This window comes from Oreochromis aureus, linkage group 8, assembly GCF_013358895.1.
Source record: "Oreochromis aureus strain Israel breed Guangdong linkage group 8, ZZ_aureus, whole genome shotgun sequence".
Classification (NCBI taxonomy): domain Eukaryota; kingdom Metazoa; phylum Chordata; class Actinopteri; order Cichliformes; family Cichlidae; genus Oreochromis; species Oreochromis aureus.
Window position 1 is genome coordinate 27,193,177 of NC_052949.1, and position 24,954 is coordinate 27,218,130.

General features: G+C 39.7%; 1 protein-coding gene across 4 annotated transcripts in view; it reads left to right on the top strand.

The window, feature by feature from the left end:
* Positions 1-24,954, top strand: part of dnah9 (dynein, axonemal, heavy chain 9) — a 167,059-nt gene that overhangs the window by 127,973 nt on the left and 14,132 nt on the right. For 3 of the 4 annotated variants that reach the window (XM_039616385.1, XM_039616386.1, XM_039616387.1), the window contains 10 exons: positions 63-203; positions 1,597-1,767; positions 1,946-2,068; positions 6,015-6,208; positions 7,960-8,108; positions 10,273-10,400; positions 14,089-14,316; positions 17,000-17,191; positions 17,318-17,509; positions 22,495-22,665. In XM_039616385.1, the coding sequence (XP_039472319.1) occupies positions 63-203; positions 1,597-1,767; positions 1,946-2,068; positions 6,015-6,208; positions 7,960-8,108; positions 10,273-10,400; positions 14,089-14,316; positions 17,000-17,191; positions 17,318-17,509; positions 22,495-22,665 (1,689 nt within the window). Of the gene's footprint in view, positions 1-62; positions 204-1,596; positions 1,768-1,945; positions 2,069-6,014; positions 6,209-7,959; positions 8,109-10,272; positions 10,401-14,088; positions 14,317-16,999; positions 17,192-17,317; positions 17,510-22,494; positions 22,666-24,954 lie in introns of those variants that run through there. The other variant, XR_005614072.1, reaches the window with a different exon arrangement.

A 24,954-nucleotide genomic window follows, 5' to 3' on the forward strand; every position in this document is an offset into this window, starting at 1 on the left:
AGTATATCCATGTCTGTGCTGATGTATATGAGTGTGATTCCGTTTGCACTTCTTTACTGCAGGTAAGAGAAGCCAAGGTGACAGAGACCAAAATCAATGAGGCTCGAGAGCACTTCCGACCAGCAGCAGCACGGGCTTCCTTATTGTACTTCACAATGAACGACCTCAATAAAATCCACCCCATGTATCAGTTCTCTCTAAAGGTACCCTGTCTATTGACCCACCATGTTACCGACCCTTGTCATGGGCCCCCAGTGAGACCCTTCTTTACACTCACTTCTCTGTTGTTTCCCTCCTCCTTCCATTTGCTCACTGTGTTTTATGCTCTTTGCCCCGCTTTTATTGTGTTTGTGGCTCCCTAATGTGGTTATGTAGAGCATAATGTCTTTCATATTGTCAGCCAGGCAGTGCTGAGAGAAGGCAGCCTGAGATATTGTTTGCAATCTCTTCCGACTCCGCAGGTAGTTGCCTCGGCCCGTCTTATTTCCCAACATAATCAAATGAAAACACATTCAGTGTTTATGTACCTTTGACCTTGTGAATGAAATGAAATACATTATAATATGTGTTCTGTATACAACCTCAGAGCTAAGTGTGACTCTGCTAAATGAACAGGAATGACAGCACATTTCCTACAGTGGAAGAGGACAATTATTGTATTTCTGTGGTAATAAGTCATTTTACAGTCGCTGCAAAAAGTGCACTGTTTCAACCAAGTACAAACTGTTTTTCCAGTACTTCAAACTTTGCATGGTTCAGTATGTTGAAGGATCACAGTATGACGTGATATTGGAATCAGAAGTCAGATCCAGTGCAGCAACAATTATTAGAAAATTAGAAAAGCCCCCTAAACGAGTAAGTGCAATGAACGTCCCTTAGTGCTATAGGCTCAGGTTGTTGGGTCACAATGCACTGAGAACTTTTCACTCCTTATGTGTTTATATATGTTTATGTGCTATTTCTGCTTGTTATTAACTGTCTACTCTCACTCATAGTTTATGCTTTGTCCTTGTCTCTCTATGATTTTTTTGCCTCTTTGGTATTTATCTGGTTGTTAGGGTTTTCTAGCTAATACTTGAGGGTCTTTACCTTATAACAAAATAGCTTTGAGCTGTAATTAAAAAATTGGAGCACTGTAGCACAGATGACCAGATTTTGAAAATAAACTACTTATTAATACGGTCCATTGCTAAAGATTTTTATTTTGTTTGTTTTTTTGTATTTAGAAATAATTTTAAATTGTCTATGTCCATTAAAGTTTTTAATTCAAGCTTACCACATTGATGAAATATTTATACATACATAAACGTTGTAATCAATTACAGCTGTCGGCTTTCCTTATAGAGCCAAAGTAGTATTGATCAGTTCATTCTTAGAACACTGCATCATATCCATCAAGTCAGCTGTAAATGACAAAGACTGATGATATCTAATTTATACTTAAAGATCAGTATGAACACAACCCAATTACTGGGTTATCATTTGCTTTATTGGATTACCTTATGAGTTTGTATCCAACAGTATTGTTATTCTTGTGCTTTTAACACTGATGTCAGACACTGTTTCTGTATTGTACCTGCTCCTGTGCGTCCTCAGGCGTTTAGTGTGGTCTTCCAGAAAGCAGTTCTAAAGGCTGAGCCTGAGGAAGGTCTAAAGCAGCGGGTGTCCAACCTAATTGACAGCATCACCTCCTCAGTCTTCCAGTACACCACCAGAGGCCTATTTGAGTGTGACAAGCTCACATACATCGCTCAGCTCGCTTTCCAGGTAGGAAGGTGGATCCAGTTTCATCCTCTGCATGGTTTGTTTTTGAGCACACGCTTGCTGTTGAACGGGCTTCTCCGGAGACCAGCGGCCCTGTTTGGGTTTAATCAAGTAGAAAGGAGATGTGCTCTGTACCGAAAATGCGTCATTGTAAAGTTATTCCTGTTTGTTTTGTGCCCAGATACTCCTGATGAATAAAGATATAAACCCTGTAGAGCTGGACTTCCTCCTGAGATACCCTGTCCAACCAGGTGTAACATCACCAGTGGAGTTCCTATCTAACCACTCCTGGGGGGGGATCAAGGTATGAAAAGAGGCAGTGTGAAAGGGCACAACTCGATCTTTTTTTTCACAGTACCTGAGCAAACCAGAGATATGTGACGTTGTGTCTTCAAGTAACTGTCCCAACACACACAAACACACACACACACACACAATGGCTAAACTTCCTGTCTCTCATTTCAACTTCCTGTTTTCCTTTTTTTTTTTAATTTAAAAAAAATGTTGAATACTAGTGTATAACATGTATAGTTGGGGAAATAATAATTTGATCTAATGCTGAATTTGTAAGTTTGCTCACTTACAAGCAAATCAACAGTCTCTAATTTTTATGGTAGTTTTGTTTAAATGAACACAGAAGGATCTCAACCATAAATCCAGGAAAAAACACATACATAAAAGTTGGAAATTGACTACTCTATGACCCAGCCAGAATTCTGGTTCCCACAGATTTAAAGTGCGCCCATGTAGCTCACAGATTACAATCAGTCAGTCAATCAATGACAGATACTTCTGATCTGAACTTCTTGTGTGTATAAAGCACACCTGTCCACAGAATCCTTTTTTTCCCATTCCAACCTCTCCACCACCATGGCCAAAGAGCTGTTGAAGGATGTCAGGGACAAGACTGTAGATCTGCACAAGGATGGAATAGGGTACTAGAGCATCAGCAAGAAGCTTTGTGAGAAGCTGTTGGTGCAATTATTCAAAAATGAAAGAAATAAAGTATATAATAACCATCAATCGTCCATGGAGTGTGGATGAGAAAGGTGGTGGATCAACCCTAAACATGGGAGGAGCTTGTTAATGATCTGAAGGCAGTTAGGACCACTGTCACTAAGAACACTATTGGTAACACACACTGTAAATTATTGAAATCTTGCAGTGTCCTCAAGGTCCCCTGGCTTAAGGCACATATACAGACCCATCTATTCAATTCAATTCAATTCAATTTTATTTATATAGCGCCAAATCACAACAAAAGTCGCCTCAAGGCGCTTTATATTGTACAGTAGATAGCACAATAATAAATACAGAGAAAAACCCAACAATCATATGACCCCTATGAGCAAGCACTTTGGCGACAGTGGGAAGGAAAAACTCCCTTTAACAGGAAGAAACCTCCGGCAGAACCAGGCTCAGGGGGGCGGCCATCTGCTGCGACCGGTTGGGGTGAAAGAAGAAAAACAGGATAAAGACATGCTGTGGAAGAGAGACAGAGATTAATAACAGATATGATTCGATGCAGAGAGGTCTATTAACACATAGTGAGTGAGAAAGGTGACTGGAAGGAAAAACTCAATGCATCATGGGAATCCCGGCCTCGTCTATTGCAGCATAACTAAGGGAGGATTCAGGGTCACCTGGTCCAGCCCTAACTATATGCTTTAGCAAAAGGAAAGTTTTAAGCCTAATCTTGAAAGTAGAGATAGTGTCTGTCTCCCGAATCCAAACTGGAAGCTGGTTCCACAGAAGAGGGGCCTGAAAACTGAAGGCTCTGCCTCCCATTCTACTTTTAAATACTCTAGGAACAACAAGTAAGCCTGCAGAGCGAGAGCGAAGTGCTCTAATGGGGTGATATGGTACTACAAGGTCATTAAGATAAGATGGGGCCTGATTATTTAAGACCTTGTATGTGAGGAGCAGGATTTTGAATTCAATTCTGGATTTAACAGGAAGCCAATGAAGGGATCAAATAATTATTTCCCCCAGTATATACCATTATAATATTATGATTCATTGTGATTCATATAGAGACACACAGAGAGAGAAATATAATTATATATAGATACATATTTGATTTATCAGTCAGTGTGTTCTTATTCAGACTCATATCAAAGGTCATTTTTTTCAGTTACAAACACTTTTGTTCTGTTTCTCAGAAATAATTAAGCCGAGTCCTAGACTTTAAACTTTTTTTTCTGTAACTATCTTCATGGTTTTGTTTTTTGTGGGTTTTTTTCAGTCTGCGGCTAGGCTTAACCATGTCTGAGAACATGCTCACTTTGCATTATATTAAACTCTTCTTGTAATATTGGAGGTTCTTGATGAAAACAAGTTTGTGTTTTTACTAGCAGTCATTATCATTCTGTGTTTGTAGGGGAGCCCTGTAACTTTTGGTGTCCCAAACATATTTAAAAGCAATTTTGATTTTCCGAACCTTTCGGTCTCTACTTGTTGAAAAGCCTGGAGGATTCCTGGAATATGCGCTAATGGATTGCACCTTGTGCAGCCGGTCTAGCATATACTCTGTCCTTCTTTGGACTCTTTAAATGCCGGTGTTACAATATGTGACCATATTTTTCCATTTAAATTTTGTTTTCTTTGCTTTTTTCACTACTTTACTGACATTACAAAATTTCATTTGTAGTCTGTAATAACCCTAATATGTTTTCATTTTCCAGTATGATTTTTAATGGATCCAAATTCGACCTTTTCCATGATGTCCAAACCACATTGTTTCATTAACTCATCCTTTTACTTAAAATTTCCACAAATAAATTCAGGTAAAACTCTCCATAGTGTACATTCAGGTTATATCCTGTTCCATGTCCCAGTTTGACTGTAGTTTCAAACAACTTCCTTACCAAATAACATAAAGATGTAATAAGAAGATGAATGAAGAGTTTTTTAAATTGTAGATCAGCCCCATTTTTAGAATCCCATCCTTTATGTTGAAATCTCAAACAGATAAAAAAAAAAATTCACCTCTATTTCTTTCCAAATTTAGTTGTCCTTCACCTTGTCATCTGCGAGATTCATGGCTAATATCTTCCGGTTCCTTTATCAGCTTCACGCAGTGTACAGTGGATTTTCCCAACAAGTCTGCACCGAAGTGAATGCACATAATTGGAGTGTATATCTCTGTATCACCCAAAACTCCAGTCTGACAGCATGCAATCTCCAGGGCCCCACTGTGCTCTGTGACCCCGCTAGATTCTAACACTGAAGGGTGCTAGAAGAAAAACTCAGTCTCTCTCTTTGTGTCTCAGTGCTGTGGACAGCAGAGGTTTCTTATCTTGTCAGATGAGTTTAGCAGCAAAGTAAACCCTAACTGCAGCATGTCTTTTAGCCCATGAATATTTTACTCTATATCGCCTTCAATATTAACTTAACCTAAAACCCCTCTGAGGATTAAGAGATGGCCTTTCTGTAACTGCTCTCAACCTGCTGTGGATGTTTAAGTCCCTGCTAATCAAATTCTGTCACTTGATTTTTCTTATCGTAGTTGGAAACATAATCAGTTGGAAAGATTTAAAGGAGGATAACGTCCTCTGATTGCTTGCCCCAGTTGATGATATTAGCAGAGCTGGAATCCCTCGAGACCCAGTGTATTCTCATTACACTGGGGCTGATAGGTCGCCAACCACCTGTAGTAATTAAACCGAGTCACAGTGAAGGTAATGTGTCCCAAGCCGCTCCTTCTCACTCTGCTCTATGTCTTCCCCTCATGGCTAGTGTCGAGGGGTTGGTTTCATAGAGTGACACGGGATGTTTTTGCCTTGACACCTTGTATTCTGTGTCTCTGCTGAGAGAAGATTTCAGCATCCTGCTCATAGTTTGCACAGTGCGGGAGACAGCAGAGCCGCTTGAGGCTGTACTGTGTGACACTGCTGTTCTCTGCAGATGAGATGAGGTGTCTGTCAGCTGGGGCATCACAATGAAGCCCTCACTGGTTCTGCAAGAGATGCATATTTAGTGCTCCCCTACCCCCTGTCCCGTTATGAAAGCTTTGTGTTTACTCAGCATTTCTGTTTGAATAAATATTATTTATAAAGGCATGAGGAAAGATAAGCACTCTGTTTTTTATGACTCTCCATATTTTGCAAACAGACTGTCTTTTTTTTTCCTGTGCATTGTGAAAAAGTCAAGAACTTTAATGTGCATCACTAATCGCAGTGCAGCAGCTCTTTTAACAACATGCACTGTGTTTCACTGCACAAATCCTCTTTCTTTTCCAAAACCTCCAGTCTCTTTGCTCCATGGATGAGTTCAGAAACCTGGACAGAGACATTGAAGGTTCAGCCAAACGCTGGAAGAAGTTTGTAGAGTCCGAGTGTCCAGAAAAAGAGAAATTCCCACAGGAATGGAAGAGCAAAACCTTACTCCAGAGACTGTGCATGATGAGAGCCCTGAGGCCTGACCGCATGACGTACGCTGTCAGGTAAGAGGTGGTATCATTTCCCTCTGCTCTGTGATCTGTGAAAGCTCCTACTTGACCTGTTCTGGTTACTGAAAAGGTAAAAAAGTTGAACAACAGAACCTTTGGCTTCTATCCTGAGATGACAGTTGACTTAGTCACACAGATTTTCAGGGACAATCATCAAACCTAAGTATTAAAAGACAATGTTTGTGTCCACTTGTACCAAATCCAGACCCCAGTTACACCCTGTATTAACATACATTAGGTGTGAGATGCAATATTTTAGTTCTATTAAGATGCCTGTGTCTGTGGGGTTTCTTAGATCTTAGGCTTTGGAGATGTTAATTAGACAGATTATGTGGTTTTTGGTTTGGTCTCAAGGGGACTACTGGCTCTGAAACAAACATTTCACAAGTTTAATTTCTAATAAACTGGGCACAAATCACTCCAGTATTTGAGTGAAATTTTAACCAGAAGGCTTAAAGTGGGGAACTAAAGCTGACTCATCTAATGATTTTGATTTAAAGTGCATATTACGACTCTTATGAAGATTGTGCTTAGTTTAATCTGTGTCCATAGTGCTTTAGCCAGAGGAGGAATTGAGTCATTTTGCTCAGTTAGCCAATAACTATGTAGCTTGTTCGTATTTTTTTCTAAGCAATGCGATTACATTAATTTTGAAATGAATAAGTGAGCAACTAGATCACTACTCATAATACATTATAATGCAGTTTATCACTCTTGGTAATTTGTTAAGACTGACAGTATAATAACCAATTTAACCAATTTAACTTCTCAGAGTTCATGGTTTTGTTTTTAATGTGCTGCAGCTTTAGATGGTTAACACCAGTAGGTGTTTTACAGTTAACTGTAACAGTGTCAAAACCCCCAGCTGATTACAAAATATGGATGTAGCTTCTAGATCAGAAAACTGAAGCCAGTATGTGTAAGTGCATTCCACATCGCTTGCTGTATGACCCCATTAAACTCTTTCCTTATCAGCTTATGCACTTGGTTGGTAGTTTCATGTCATTTTGAAGACAAAATGATTGTAAATTTGTAAACTGTGCTCTTCATTAGTCTCAGAATGGAAGATAAAGCAGGGTGTGATCATTGGCTAATGACTTGATATTGACAGATCATTAATTATTCAGCATGATGTGTCACAGTTTCATAGTCAGTTCTACCCTGCACTCACAATGTCTGGTTTTAAAAAATATGAGATGGATGACATCATGTTGGCTTTCCAAGGTGGAGACCAGAAGAGAGCTAAAAGTAGAGGAAATTGTGGAGTTTATAACTGCAAAGATCTCCACGGCTTCCAGGAAATTCTTGGAGTTGTGGTCAATGCGCAACACTTGGACAACTTATTGACATATTGTAGAACAAATACACAGTCTTCACCTTTTGCTACATCGCTTTCTGTGGCGGAAGGTTATAGGAAGGCATCTTAACACGAGGTGTATGTACAGCACAAAATACAACATATGTACAAAATACATTTTTAAAAAAGTGAATTGTTGATTCATTTAAGACTATGATTTGGTTGAAACTGAAGCAAGAAAAGCATACTGTTTGAAAGACCGAAGCATTTAATCCGGAGAGGCTGAAAAGAGCCACTGACAGCTGAGTCGTGACTAGAGTTTATAGTTTTGAAGCAGCTGTCTGTCTAATGCACTGTACTACAGACAATTCCGGCTCTTCAAGTTCTTCAGCTTGTTGTCAAAGATAATAAAGTCTTAAGGAAAACTGAGTCACACTCTCCCTTACAGAGACTTTGTAGAGGAGAAACTGGGAAGCAAGTATGTGATTGGCAGATCACTGGACTTTGCCGTCTCCTTTGAAGAGTCAGGTCCAGCTACGCCCATGTTCTTCATCCTCTCTCCCGGAGTTGACCCTTTGAAGGATGTGGAAAAACATGGTAAGGCTCCTGCTTGTTTTATCTTTAAAAAAGCTTTTAAATCCTGTTTAAAAGTGTGTTCAGGACTTTTATGAGAGCGAACACATTGCCAGTATATCGTTTCTTTAAGCTGTGTAGGGTTTTGGGTTAGTTATTAGAAAGGAATGCCTTGTCTACCTGCATGCATGATTTCAAATGTTAGTTCTGTTGCATATGATTATCAGTCAGAACAACAACCCTTCCTCAGAACAACACACATTGTAAAGTGTATCTGCTGTAATATCAGCCATCACTGCCAATGCACAGCCAGCTCTGGATAGACTGAAAGGATTATACTAAAGGTCAGAAATATGTGAGATGACACCACTGGTGTATTAGGGGCAACAGAAAGTAAATGTCATTGGTTTTAGAGTTACTTTACATTCCTTTATGAATAATGGGTGGGTGGTGGCAAGATTTTTTTACTAGAAATATGGCAAAAGTTGAAGTTTTTGTACTGACCTAGGCACTAATTCAGTTTTGGGGTATTTAAAATCAGCTGTATGAAATATTCAGATTGCAGGAATTGTTTCAGTTTACTGGGACAGATTTCCTCATTATTTCTCTTCTAACCAAGCAAATGCATCGGCATTTTTGCATTCAAGTAATGAATGATATGTTAGGGTTTTTGTTTTTTTGTTTGTTTTGCCTTTCTTGGGTTTCAGTTTCTCCTTTGTCGTCCTTTTATCCTTGTATTAATTTATACCACAGACCCATTTCAGTGTAATGTTAAAATGTTGGTTTATGCCCAACACACTGCATTATTTGTGACTATTTTTAGATGCTTCATTTTTATAGGCATCACCAGGTGATTAAATCAACCATGGAGCTACCATAGGCTCTGAAACCCCCTGTAAAACCCTCCATCCTCTCCTAATACCATGCCAAACAGCACTCCTACTGAAACTGCCTCTGAGGGCTGTGATTATTGATTAGCAACACCCTCATCCTGACCATAGCCAATCACATCAAAGCTAAAGGTAACCAGCTGCTCCTGTGCTGATGAAAAGCAGCAGAACATGTTTTTTTCCCCATTATATTTGTGTCTGTGGGGTTTCTTCGATATTAGGCTTTGGTGAGATTTTCATTAGACAGATTATGTGATTTTTGTTTGGTTTGAAGGGGACTAATGGCTCCAAAACAAACTTTTCACAAGTTTGATTTCTAATAAACTGGGCACAAATCACTCCAGTATTTGAGTGAAATTTTAACCTGAAGGCTTAAAGTGGGGAACTAAAGCTGACTCATCTAATGATCATGATTTAAAGTGCATATTAGTTAGTTTAGCCTGTGTCCAAGGCATGGATAGTGCTTTAGCCAGAGGAGGAGATATTGTGGAATTGAATCATTTTATTCAGTTCATTACACAGATTCATATCCAATAACTATGTAGCTTGTTCATATTTTTCTAAGCTATGCAGTTAGATTACTTTTGAATAAGTGAGCAACTAGATCACTACCCATAATACTGATTATAATACAGTTTATCACACTTAGTGATTTGTGAAGATTGGTGTAAAATGACTCCCACCTAAGAACCATTTGTGACGCCCAGTCATAGACTGAACATTTAAAAATCGACTTCACCCACTGGTCTTTGTGTTTCTGTTTTCTGTGCGAGGTTCTGTATGAAATTTTGGTTTCCAAACTGACTGATCGCTTTTAGTTTTGCAACATTCAGTCTTGATTAGCATAGATTGGAACTTGAAAGTAAGATCTAGCATTACTTTTAAAGAGGAGACTAAAAAGATATTAAACATATAAATAACACAGATTGTTTATTACTTTCTTGGCTTATTTTTTTTTTAACAGTTAATCAGAGCTTGGTCTGTACCATTATTCTGCTAATCTAGGCTAAGCACATTTCAGAGCTACCTCTCTGTAGAGCTCATAAGCTAAAATAAAAGATGCAGATGAATCCTAAATGGAGTTTAACATACTAGCAAATAGCGGCCCAGTTCAGTAGAATACATTTACCATTTTAGTCTTTGCAACTTATGTTTCGCTTCAAAATAGACATATTGGAAGCAAAGGTCACATACAGGTTACTTGGATATCCTTGAGAGGACCTTGGGATGCTCTTTTGGTGACCTTTCTGTTTCTGCAACCAAAGTTTTATTGAAACAATTACTCTCTTTTCTTTCAGGGAGGAAGCTGGGCTACACATTTGACAACAAAAACTTCCATAATGTCTCTCTGGGTCAAGGTCAGGAAGTTATAGCTGAACAAGCCCTCAACTTGGCAGCTAAAAACGGCCATTGGGTCATATTACAGGTACAGTGAATATACTTTTCAAATAGGGACTGTGATGTTATATGTAAATATGAGTATCAACACAAATCCAGTTCACACTCCAACCAATATGTTTTCTGAAGATTATTGCAACAATCATATCAAGTAGATCCAATTATAGTTTGTGGTGTTTGAACACTAACACAAAAGGTATAAAATGACAATTCATTATGATTGTTAGAACATTTTGTCTTTCACTGAATTGTCCCATGTGGTAAACCCATCCACATCACATAAAAGGTGCCAAATTACAAAAAAAATATGTCGGTGATAAAATGTAATATATACAATACTGTAGGCACTTGGAAAACAGAAACAAACACTCTTTGGAAATTGAATACAGGGTTCATTTATGTCAAGGATTTTCTATTCAAGGGGTGATTTTATGTGGCATTTCCTTTATCTGTACGTGTTCGGAATGAGGCATATTATCACTTTGTTTTTCATTGCATACTCAGTGGGATGTTTGCTTTCCTCCAAGGTTCGTCTCTGTGGAAAAGCGAATTTAATTTTCGAAGGAAATTTCCTAACTGAAAGGGCCACGGCATTATACAGTACAATATCTACAGCCACGGTGTCTGTTCTCCTCTTATCTGGAGGGCAAGGCTGGCTTTTGCATTTTAAGTGGAAACCTTGGTGGAATTCTAATGGGAAGTATCGACAGATATGAACCACAGACCAGGCACTGTGGGACACCCATTTCTTTTAATTCACACAGCTTGTAGGATTTCAAAAAAAAGGAGAGAAGGTTGCGACAGCATCACTCTCCTCTCCAGACCCAGGATAGCACAGACAAGCAGTTGTTTAATTACCTTTGCATAAGAATCCCGATCGATACGCTTAAAAAGGCCTTGTCCCCCTGGCAACAAACCTCCTACTCGCTTTATCTGTCTGTTTGTCTGCCTACCAAGTGCCACCCCCATGGTACTGGCCAGGGAGGGAAAGAAAAAAAGAGGGGAGGGGAAGGGAGGGGAGGTAACATATTCCCATCTATCTCCTGCTTAAACCATCCGTATCTTCTCCATCTTCTCTTTTCTATTCCTCTGCCCACTCTCTCATTCTGTGAAGTAACTTTGATACTTTGGTCTTATCATTTTCTCCACCACATCTACCACCCTATCAATCCTCCCACTTTTCCTGCTAACCTGCTACCTCTTCATTCCCCCCTCTTTGACCTTCTTGTCTCAGTTCTCCTCCTACCTATTCACCACTCCACCTTTATTCAGCCACTGTGAGGCCTGGCTCCATCAGTCTAGGGTCATGTTAATGGGAGATTCCCTTTTGCTGCTGGGTAATTATATTGGAGAGCAGCATCGTCTTCTCAGAGAGAAGAGGACAAAATAGCAGAAACTTCAAAGCAGTCCAATGCATTTGGTGGGAGTATGTGTTTGCAGATTGGAGTTGAATATCTCACATTGGCCAGGAGGCCAAAATTGAGTGGCCAGAACTTGCCGGTCTGTTTCGAATGCCACTGTTAATCTTAAAACCACCCATTTTGAGCTAGTGACAGAAAAACGTCTCTGGAGGGCAGAGAGTTGGATGAAAAGATGTCATCACGATGTCCTCCCCTCACTTCCGAAAGAAATGATTCATAAATCCCACAATGACAAATATCTCATATTACAGTCATGAAGTCTTACAAAGATGGCAATAAATAAAAAACAATTACAGCTGCATTTAGAATATGATGCATGCAATTTTTTAAAGTTAAGGGTGACACATCTAAAGTGACATTTTGTACTGGAAGGAGCTCCAGAAGTGTTTTTTCCGGTGAAAATCGGACCTTCAGAGATTTCTTAGATAGAAATCCATGTCTAGAAATTGATCATTTTTTTCAGTGGTTATGGGTATACAGATCCTGTCCATTGACAAATTCTTATAAGGTTTAACATGCAGCTTTAACTCTCCAGCAGGAAAAAGGCAGGAGAATAACATTTGTGTCAGGTGAAACATAGAAGTACATTTGCAGTGGAATTCTCATTCTGCAAATTGTGGACATGGCACACGACCTCTACAAATTACTCTACAAAGAGGTCCCCAGATAATAGCAATGGCATAAAAATAGACCATTTATGAACCTTTTAAGACCTCCAAACCCTACTGTAAATAAGTATGTATCCTTCGGCATTGGTGGATGTATGCCTTTATTTTTAAATTTAGTATCAAGGGCGTGTCATGCTGTCAGTGCCTGCAGTGTGTCGACAGTCCTGCTTGTCCCTCCATCCTGTTCACGATGTTCCAGTGTCACTCAGAGTCTGCTCTGATACCGCAGGGCCGCCTCCTCAGTGCTGGAGCCCGGCAGTGCTGCAGCTCCTTGACCAACAGGGGTTTTTTTACGTGTAAAATAGAAAGATTGTGTGCGGACACCTGCTCGTGTTTGTATTTGCTAGTCTGTGAGCCAGCATGTGCAGTTGGATGTGCCATTGTGCCTTCCCTCAGGTTGTGTTTGATAGCAATGCATCAAAGACCTTGCCAGTGGTGTCTTCTAATGGGTTTTAGATTCAACTTTTATATTATTATGTAAATAGGTGACTCTCTGATGTAGTATCAGCGTAGTCATCGCCAGGGCTGGGAGGCCCTTATCAAGAAGACGTTGAGGGAACAAAAAATGTTGCACCTGAAAGTTAATTAAAAAGCCATAAAAACGCGGCTGCCCCTCTGTCTTGTTTGTTTGTCTGTCGGTCTCTTCGCCCCCTTCCTTTCCCCTTGCAGCCAGAGGATGAATGGTTTCATTACAGTGACAAGTTCTGAGGCAGTCTCTCACTTCTTCTGTTGGCTCTCTTTATTGCCAAACTATTTACATGCCAAGAGGAAGGGTTGTACTCTGGCTTGATGAAAAAGTGCTTGAATTTAGACTTTTAATTTGTATACCATTCATTATTCTCTAAGGCACTGAGAAGAAAACTAGCTTATCCCCTTCTCAGCTCCCAGCTCCTTCTGGACACTCACAGAATGTAAAAGTTTCTTCTCCTGTATTTTTCAGTGACTCCCCCTAAAATCGACGTTCCGCTCCCTTCTGTGTCCCATCGTTTGGAAACTTCAGCCATCGTAAGGAAGATTAAATGTGGAGTGCAAAGGGAAATGAGAAAGTAAAGAGGCTTATGAATTAATGACTGGAGTTATTAGTGCTGTAATTAGATTTAGGGAATGGGCAGTGCTCCGTGGTGAGATCTGGGGGGTTTGGCTGACTCCTTATCATTCACGGGATATCCTGTAAGTGTCAGGACAGTTGAGATGGAAAATTGAGCTCATCCATGCTTGTGTGATAGTACAAGTCAGCCCTGCTGCCTGCACCGCACCGAGCGATGATATTGCAGAAACGTCATGGTAAAGTAACGCCAGAGAACGGTCGTTTAATGTCAGCAACCTAGAAATGGGTTTCATGTGCTATGTACCATTTAATTTGGTGCCACATCAAAGTCACGGTGAACCAAGAGGAATATGAAACATTTTAATTGGTCCTTTTGCTAGTTGTTATTACAGCAAATATACATAAATAGGCAATATTTGATGCATTAGCATCAAGTAGAGTATTAAAGTATTGTGTTCACTCCATTAAAGCCCAGACTTTTGTAGTCTTCACCTCCGTGTAGACTGCGTTTTCTACACTTTAAAAAGCAAAATTGATTTGCATAAAATGAGCCAGATTAACAGCAGTTTGACCTTGTAGAACATCCACCTCGTGGCTCGTTGGCTGGGCACCCTTGAGAAACTTCTGGAGCAGTACGGAGATGGAAGCCATGAAAATTTCAGAATGTTTATTAGTGCGGAGCCCTCATCAACCCGTGAGGGCCACATCATCCCCCAGGGTATCCTGGAGACCTCCATCAAGATCACCAATGAACCACCTACTGGCATGCACGCAAACCTGCACAAGGCCCTGGACAACTTCAACCAGGTAACACACTTACAGGTTTAATACCTGCTCTGCCTTTATTACCTACCTACGCTTCACCATTGGAAAGCAACTTAGCACAAAAGGTTTTTATATTGCTACATTGTGTGTAATTATGTGAAACTATTTGCCCATTGTAACACATTCATGACAATCACCAGACAGACAAAAACATTTTAACCTTCTTTAGCTTCTTTTTGTATGAACTTTTATTTCAGAAGCAGCAGGCTGTGGTTTTAAGCTTAGTAACCCCAAAAATCCACACTTACAGCAGAGAAACAAAGGTAGTGGCTAAAGGAAGGCTAGATAAGACAATATATTGCAATAAATATGACTAATGTTGGTCTAGGGCAGCTGGATGTGCCAATTAAAATTGGACTGATTCTTATATAGCGCTTTATACAACATACCACATTCACCCAATCACTTTCTTCTAAGCTTTTAGTACTTCCTAGCTAACATTCATACTCCAATGGATGCATCGGAGAGCAGCTTGGGGTTCATATGTTGCCCAAAGTTACTTGCCTTGCAGACTGGAGGAGCCAGGGATCAAACCGCTAACCTTACGATCAGTAGATGACCTGCTCTACCTCAGCTACAGCCACCCCGAATGTAGAGCTGTTTAACTTTACTTCAGCTAAATAAGCATACATGATAAGAATGATATGAATGAAGAAAGATTCCTTTGTGCTGTGTCTGGAATGATTTAAAGGGCTGCATTGTAATACTGTGTTCCTAATGTGAGTATTTCTGGCTGAAATCTGGGTCATAAACCAGCAGAGAAAAGAAAATTTGATTTGATTGAAACTTGGCAAAGAAAGCTGAGAGGTCTGTGACCATTTTATTAATTAACTTTTTAGTTACACCCACTAGTGGAGCATGAGGTTACGACTAAAGACAAGAAAACTATTTTCTTGTAGCAGTTCAAGTGTCCGTTCCACAGGATCTTAATAGGCTATTCTTTTGAGGATTCTCTTGATTCTCTAGGATTTTACATGCTACCTACCTCTGAATGCTCATTTTCCTTTTAGCTGTGAGTGGCAGTTGAAACAAAACTTGTCAGTTCCTGATTTCTCATCAAGTTGCCAATTTGCAGAAGTGTTGCAGCGAGCAGATGGCAGCTTCACCTTTCACTCACCCTGGAATTGCTTCTGACCTGAGGAGGACAGATGTGATCATAGCACATGCTAACGCTAAAAGTTTGGTTATATTCTGCTGTGAGAAAGAGGGATTACTTGAGGACAAACCTCAGCAAAGTCAATTTGCTGATGTTTGTGTGAGTTATTGGAACGCATCCAGACAATATCACTTTCCCAGACTATTCTCCAGCCCCATAGTTAGAATGGATCAGGGTGCTGCAGTGGCCTCTCCTAGCTTTACTTTACCTTATCAGTTCTCAGTCTCTATCTAAGCTTTACCATTACCTCTGTGCTTTGCTGCTAATGCATCTTCCTTTGCACCATTACCTGAGTGCTCAGTTTCCTCCCGGTCCATTTCCATGATCCTTAGTTTGCCGATGTGTATCTGTCTGATAAGAGCATCATGCTTGTAAGCCCTGCCTTATGCAGAACTACAGGGAGGTCCACTGAGGGGAGGATGGGAGAATATTCCAATCATGTGTACTCAGTGAAAGTTAATCAATATTTGGCTAACTCTCCATAATGGCCCACCTACACGGCAAAAGGCAGAGAAATGACATTTCTTTTCTTTTGGCTTATTCACTGGCAAATGCATACAGCGTCACAGCTTTTAAACAGCCTCTGCTAGAGTAGTAATATCAGCACAGTGGTACAACTAAGCTGCTGTGAATTTACTGTTTGTCTAAGCTAATCATTTAAATGATGAAATCATTTTAACAGTATCAGACTTTTTCAGACTCTTGCATACCCAGATGTTAATCTGGAAACTGTTGTCAGTTCATAAATATCAAAGTTTGTGTTTCCTTGCATGTGCGAGGGCTTCGACATGTGTTTATGTGTCTTTGTCTCTCTGCAATCGGACAGCATGTCGATTTTCTCCAGTCCACAGGTCATGAATAGAGAGGCTATGCATCTCTTTCAGCTGTGTTGAGCAGAGGAGTACCATACAGAATACTAACTAAATCTCCAAAAGGGTGTGTGCATGTGTGTGTGTGTGTGTGTGTGTGTGTGTGTGTGTGTGTGTGTGTGTGTTTGTGAGTGTGGTAGTCAGCCTGCGCTCTGCTTGTGCAATCTACACGTGCATCGTCAGAGTCAGCTCCCCTGGGCACTGCAGTAGCGGAAGCGAAAAGGCCTTCACTGTAGCACTCAATGACACATGTTAGAATAAAGAGAATTTAGCCTTCCTATTTCCATAGGGGTTATTGGCAAGCTTATTTAACTATCTCTCTCCCCTGAGATTACAGTGCCATTTATGTCCACTTTTTTATTTGCCTGTCCTGAATAATGAGTCCATGAGATAGTTGAAGGCTGAAAGCGCTTGACAAGTTGTGACAATTAAAAAAGGGAATCTCATCGTTGGCTTTATTGCCATCTAGTCTTCTCATTGTCTGTCTTTTACCATGAAGCACCGCTGGGATCTGACAAAATATTGCAGATCACAGGGCTGCCTGCCACAACTTTTTACCGGTAACATGCAGATATAACTCCAGTGCGAACAGTTCGGGATGCCCTTTGAACATGCCACTTTTTGCTCTTTTGCGTTTCAGGATACGCTGGAAATGTGCGCAAGGGAGAATGAGTTTAAGAGTATTTTGTTTGCCCTTTGCTACTTCCATGCGGTGGTGGCAGAGAGGAGGAAATTTGGTCCTCAAGGTTGGAACAGATCATACCCCTTTAACACCGGAGACCTCACCATTTCTGTCAACGTCCTCTACAACTATCTGGAGGCAAATCCAAAGGTACACGTTTCTTTACAAAGCCTGCTGTTTGTTATCTTAATTGGAAATCCGAACACGGGTGACCTCAGCTAAACACCAAAGGCCACTTTCCGGCAAAACAACATCCCCGTGCTCTGTAATCCCCAGGTGCCATACGATGATTTGCGCTACCTATTCGGGGAGATCATGTATGGTGGTCACATCACAGACGACTGGGACCGGCGTCTGTGTCGCACGTACCTGGAGGAGTTTGTTAAGCCCGAGATGATGGAGGGGGAGCTGTACCTAGCACCTGGTTTCCCCTTGCCTGGAAACATGGACTACAACAGCTACCACCAGGTGAGGCAGATAAGACTGGACTCATTTAGGCCATGAAACATTAAATAAATATATTGTAGCCACAAAAAGGACATGACAGAAAATTAAAAGCAGAAACTCATAGTGGAATCAGCCATGTAAAAGCAAAGTATCTCCCACTTACAGTGCAAGAAAAATATTAAGATTGTATTCTTCAATGTGTCCCCAAGAGGCGTCTATGTGGCCTCCAGTAAATTAATGGTGGATTAATGTGGCCATAACTGAATTACTGTAATTAAAAGGTTTTCACCATCATTATTCCCCATGTACAGTGTGGAGTAGTACAATCCAATGCTAAATCAATAACAATAAAATGCTTCCCATATGGGTCCCTGGGACATAACAGATTGTTGTTTGAGTTACATAAATATTTCTCTGAGGTGGAGCTGCTCTGTGGGTGGAAACTGTTTGCCAGTAACTGGCAAAGTTAAATGTGAGCAAACCAAGAAGGAAAATTCAATAAACTTGAAATGCATGCAAGTCAAAATAAATAAAACCAGTTGGGTCATTGAGCTTACAGTATAAAGCATGTTTCCGAACAACAAAATAGTAAAATAAGAAAACAGTTGGTGACAGCAGCTACAGCTGTGTGCTGCTAGACTTTGGGAAAATAGCATTTTGTAGGGTTTTTTGTCGGTAATTGCAGCTCCTGTAAAAGAACACAATATAAATGGATGTCCTTCAAGCATGCCTTTGCTGATGGTAGACTTAATTTGACCATCAGTCCACAGCACTTGTTTCTCAAACCTCTGTGGCTTCAGCAGAGGATACGTTGTTCATGTGTTGCTTAAATGATCCAAGATCAACTGTGTAATCTGCATTCAACTAATCCTGTTAATGCTGAGCCAGTTTATTTGGTTCTTTAAAGCCATGGGAGAATTAGATTTGAATCCAATAATTCAAGGTGACTGCACAATCTGGTGGTCACTGTCTACTGGAAACGCAATGATACTTGAAACCATTTATAACTGTTTGACTTTTTACCTTTAGAACAAATTATTACAATAAAGGTGAGTAAAGTCCTGAAGGTCAAATTTCAAAAAAGCAAAAAGAAGAAAGTGGTGGGGAAAATAGCACACCAAAGCGATGACATAAGCACTAATACTAAAGTTTGTTCATTAGAATGCACTTTTATGCTAGAATAGAATAGAAATATCCTTTTTTCTCCATCGATTGGGAAATTCACGAGCTGCAACAAAACGGAAGAAGAGAAAGTTTAGGAGAAATTTAAAGAAATGAAAAGTGGTAGCTTTATTGAATCATGTATTGCTTGTATACACATTATGTCTTTTGTCCTGTCCCCTGCTCCTCACCCTCACATTGCCTCACATCAAATAAAACCAACAGAATGCAGACATAAGACCAAAAAGGTTAAATCAGGACATCAGATAGAAAATGAAGCTGAAATAAACAAATTTTAAAAAGTTAAAATAAAGTAAAATGCTACATTAAATATGCCAATTTAAGATAATTCTTCAATCTATTTTCAAACAAGCCCACTAAACTCACAGATCATAGCTTGGAGGCCAGAAAGTTCCACAGTGTGGGAGCTACACCTGCAAAGGTTCTGTCACCTTTGCTTTTTAGTTTGGATAACACGCCTCTGATCAGAAGACCACAGAGTGACATATGGCTGTCAGAGTTCATTGAACTGTAAATTGAATTTTGAATTTGATGGGGAGCCAGTGCAGTGACATCAGTGGAGGTGTGACATGGGAGCTCTCGGAGGATCTAGTCAAGAGCTTTCCAGCAGCCTTTTACACAAGCTGCAGATCATCCGGGAAGGTAATCGAAGGAGCTTGGGAAAAAAAAGCGACTGGACTTGACAAGTTTCTTGAATATATTCAAGAAATAATATATTTCACCTCTTATCCGAGAGGCTTCATCAGTAAATGGTGTAGAGTCCCAGATACTTTAGCCCTAGCAGGAGTTATCTGTTAAGAGAGTCGTTGACCCACTATTGATCATGTGCCTCATCACATGAGCCGACGTGTGAAAAAGGGTGTGGGTCATTACCATTATGATGGTGAGACCTTGCCTCACCCTATCATTGTGACTTATTGAGATTTATTGGGCGTTAAGGCATCGGGAAAGGGATCTGAAAACTGGATTGTAGGTGGCAGAGAGTTGGCTTCGTAAGCCACTGCCTCTGTTCAAAGCGGGTCGTTCACAGTGGACATGGCTTCTTTCAGTCCTCTTTCAGCAAATCTGTCTTCTCTGTTCAAAATGTGAACATTGGCATACTTGAAAGAGTGACCTTTCTTTGTCCTTTAGATGCAGATGGACAGCCGAGTCTTGTCCTATCGAGGTGGCTCTTCTATGTTGTGCCATGCATTTATGAAGTGGCTGTTTGGTTTCTCCAGTGTAGAGGCCTGAGTACTGCTCGCTGCACCGCACAGCATGCACTATGTTGTTTAGTTTGTTTTTGGGAGTTTTGTCCTTGGGATGAACCAGTTTTGTCTGTGCACTAGGATGAAGATTCTCCTGAGTTTCTCTGCTAAAACTACATAAGGGATGACAATGTTGTTCCATTTGTCCTTCTGTGTTATTCCACAGTTGGTGTCTGACCTTCTTTACTGTGCATCTTTGCAGATCTGATGAAAGACCAATTGGGATAACCACATGTTATAAGAGCTTTTTGTACCTCTTTACTGAAGAAGCTTCTCAGATGAGAGGTGAAACGTCTTCAGAAAAGTTTAAGAAGTCCAGTCGCTTTTTGTTTTCAAACTCTTTAGATTACCAGGACCTGGATGACTGAGAACCTGCACAGGCATCCAAGGAGGTTTTACTGTGACAAGTTAAAATTGAGTTACAGCAATCAAGGCAAGATTAAATAAAACCATGAATAACAATCTCAATCTCAGATTCTGATGCAATAAGTCAGAGTTTACTGATGTTTATCCAATGATTAAAACAGGATTTAACCAAACCTTTATCCTGCAAATCCAATAATAAAAGGCACTATTGTGTTTGCAACAGTTTCCAAAGATCTGGAGGACCAAGCTGAAAGTGATCTGATATCCAAGATTGTATGCAGACCAAACAGTTTTGTATATTTTCAACTTCAGAAACACATTTGAGGTTTAAAAATTGATGTAAAATCACCATCATAACAACCACAAAACTAAGAGCAATCATGGCCTCAGATCTGTGTGTTGTTGTTGTTGTTTTTTTAATTTTGCTGCTGGCTTTGTGTTATACGAAATATTGAAAAAGCAGTTATTTTGATTGTTGTTGCTTGAACTCACTGAATATCGTTGATCTTCTCTAGCCTCCGGTGACTTCAAATAGCGTCCTTTGTGGGCTTCTCTTAAGGTTTATAATGTAAACGTATTATTTTACAAAGTATCCCAGGCCATGCTGTGGAATAACACAAACACAACTTAACAAGCAACATAAGTAACAGATAATGTACATTCCATTCTTTTCTTTTATTTTTGGAGTAACAATCCAAACACTAGGTTTAACTCCATGGATCCAAGCAAAAATCTGAAGTTTAACAATTTGATGAAGTTATAGTGTTAATCCGCATACTGAGAAAATGGTAAGCTATGGAAAACTGTAATGAAATTAAAGGAAATTAATGTTAATATTCTTCAGTCAAATTCTTTATATGACTTGAGTCAGATTAAACCCAGGAATTCTTTTACTGGGTCCCTGCAGTGCTATCTTAGTTACACATTTTAGACTCTTCGAATAAACCTGCAACATATTGTACATTTGCCCATTCCCCGTGTGATCACCATTAATAATGTTGACATGGACATGATGAAACCAGACTCTGCTTTTAAAGCTCTTCAGACAGGCGTTGTGACAGCTCCAAGCATTATCACGTTACTGCTTCCCCTCACTTGACCTCACCATGTTTCCTGTCTGTTACCTATCATTTAACACTAAACTCTATTGATAGGGTAAAATCCCACAAACTACACAAACAAGGCCAAGTATGTTCAGGTTGCTGTAGAATTTATCTTCAGTCTTTGACCGCACAAACCAGTGTGACATTTCCCTTCAGCATTTGTGCAGTTCACATTTACTGCATGTGAACCATGAGTTGTCATTGCTCTTGTGAGTCCCCTGTGAAGCCACAGGGAGTGGAGAGTGTGTTGTATCTAATTTTCCCCTCAATCTGCTGCAGAAGGAGTGGAGTTTTCTTTCTTTCTTTCTTTTTTTTTTTTATTGCAGTTAGCCTGACTAGGTGGTGGTAACAGAGTTTTTAGCTGTTTAAATTTGTCCAAAGAACAAAGGCTATGAAAACCTTTGTGTTCATGGAGGTCTGTTGGGCCATCTCCTACTGTCTGGAACAAACCTACTGTATAGTTAAGAGAGGAGAAGGGTGGAACAAGCACAAAGGAAAAAGCTAGCGAGTCAGCAGTTTTCCTCCACTTCCAACAACATACAGGTGTACCCAGTGAGTAAAAGTTAGCCAAAAAGTACTGAGGCTATCTCAAAACAGCTGACTACAAAGTGTTTCTGTATTAAAGGCCAGTATATTTTCCATCAAGACTTTCATCAGGACATGATTAGAAGAACTACTTTTTTTTATTTAAGTGCCCCACAAAAGCCCCCCTTTTCAGTTGAGTTTTCACTTTCATCTGTACTGACTTAAAAGCATATTGATATTCATTATGGACCAGCAGATGGAAAATGTCACATTTCCTTTCCCTTGTTATGGTCATTAACAGTCTGTCAATTGATCCAGAGTGTTTGAATCTCCCCCAGAAATATCTCACCATTTATATGGCTCCGATCTTGTCCTTTGTCAGCAGTACTTCAAAAGAAACACCAGAGTGAAGAAAAAAATGATGGTACTTCGTAGACAGGAAGCAATTGAGTTGCAAATTTCCATTTTGTTATATACAAAAGAATCAAAAGGAATCTAAGTGTAAATTAGGATTACTTAATCTTAAAAGAAAACAATACTTTCTGACAGATTCTGATAAAGTTCTGACTTTTTCCTGCTCCAGTACATCGATGACAACCTTCCTCCTGAGTCCCCTTATTTGTATGGCCTTCATCCCAATGCTGAGATTGGCTTCCTTACACAAACCTCAGAGACACTTTTCCGCACTGTCCTGGAAATGCAGCCGAGGGACAGAGGAGTCGGTGAGGGAAGCGGGATGACGCGTGAAGAGAAGGTAAATGCTTAATTTGTTTTTTACAGTTTAGTGAGATAGGCTGAGTCCATTTGCAAAGTACCTTTGTATTTAAATGTAGTTATTCGTAATTAGGTTGCATTGGGAACCATAAGATAGTGCTCTGAAAATCCACTGTCAGCTTGACGCATCGCAGTCCTATTGAACCATCGGCAAATTAAGCTAATAAATAAAAGTCAAGGACTGTCACTAGTGAGCTCTAATTACAGCGTGTCCAAGAATCCATTTGTGTAGTACATAGATTGTATACAAAGATTGTCACCCATTGGTTTTAACTGGGCTGAACTGAACTCTTGAGAACCCCTCTACAGTTGATTCAATCTTTATCCAGCTGGAGCCGGAAATATGGAAAGCACTTTGGAACAGAGGTAGTGACACCGCAAACATCATTAGGGCTCTGTCAGGACATAGCTTTCTTTGAGGCTCAATATCTATCAAATTATTAAAATTATTTTTTCAAAATGACCACTAGCATACAGATCATAAAGAGTGGCTTTATCTAATAGTTACTGACCTCATGTCAGGATGCATCCATCCACTTATCCAATTCAGGGTCACGGGAGGGCTGGAACCTATCCCAGCTGCCATAGGGTAAGAGGCAGGGTGCACTCTTAACAGGCTGGCATTCTGTCAAAGGGCTAACACAGAGACACAGACAACCATTCACACCTTTGGCCCATTTAAAATCCCCAACTAACCCAAACTCACTAACTGCGTGTCTTTGGACCGTGGGAGGAAGCCAGAGCACCTGGACAGAACCCACAGAGGCACGGGGAGAACATGCAAACTCCACACAGAAATGCCTCAGCATTCAAACCCAGGACCTTCTTGCTGTCAGGCAACAGTGTGAGGATGTCAGGATGCCATAGGGTAAAAAAAATTTGTTGAGATGTTGTGTTTTGTCAGAACCGAGCGAAAAACAATTCTGGTGCTGAAAAATGAAGCTAAACATAAAGTGACAAATTTCAGATACTTTAATGGTTATTTGAGTCTAATGCTCTGAAAGTGAGTCAGTCCCAGAGTTTTACAACCTGGTGCAAAAAATAGGCTTTGATTGTATGGATAACATACAACCTAAACCTGTATCAACTGTATGGTGGTTTATTTGTGAGTTGTTTTTTTTTTTAATAACTCATCCATTTGGTATTATTGTTAAAGGGTGTGTTGTGTTTGTATAGCATTTTAGCATTTTAGCGGATTTTCATAACAAATAATATGCCTTGTGTCTTGTACTGCCCTTAGATGTTTCTGCCCATGTGACCACTATTATATAATATAATATATAACATAATAAGAAATGGGTAAACCAGGTTTTCAACATGCAGAAACAATATTTCAGGAAATGTAGATATAAGTTTACGAAATTTTATATTTATTTAGAAATACTTAATGTAAAAAGAATGATCCCATTAATAAAAATATTAGTTCATTTTGAAAACATTTTGAAAACATTTTGAAAAAAACGTTAGGACAGGCTCATTCTGTCGAGATGAGCTTTGTGATTTCCTACAAACTTGCAAAATCACAAAAAAAGAGATGAGCATATGTTTTCAGACCAGGTATTGTCATGCAATCTGAAAGGTGTTTTCTCATTGAGAGTATTTCTCTTATTCACCAGCTCATCCTTTCTTCCAGATAATGTGTTTGATCCTCTTTTGTGTTGAGCATGCCTAATCTTTAGGAATCTACAGATGTAAATAGAAATGAAAGCACCAAAACAGGGGTCCTGAGGTCACCCACAGCATAAGCTCATCCCCTCACAGAAAAGGGGCTCCGCTGTTTATCATCTCTTGAGACCTGACCAGATACTCTGAAAATCCAGAAATCTCATAGTAATAATAACATATTATTTGCAGTAGAAGTAAGATTTTATTTCATTTGAACTATAGGAGCTGGCAACATCCAAGAAAAAACAGACCAAAAAAACCCCCAAACCAATGTATTTGTCTTGAAAATGTAACATCCCCACTCTACTTTCCCAAAGCTGATGTACTCTGATTCTTTGTCAACTGATAATCATATCTGATAAACTAACCAGCACCATTTTTCTTGCAGTAAGATATGAAATAGTTGCAAATTAATTTTGTGATGATTAACTAGTTGAATAATGGACTAATAAATTGAGCTCTGATGGGGAAGTACTTTAGGCTGTATAAAATCTATTTAATTGACACTACACAAGGACTTGCAGAAAGGTTTGAGAAGATTTGATCTGATTTCAGCATGTTTTTTCCTACTTGCTGATTAATGCTCTCACAGTTTCAGGAGTTT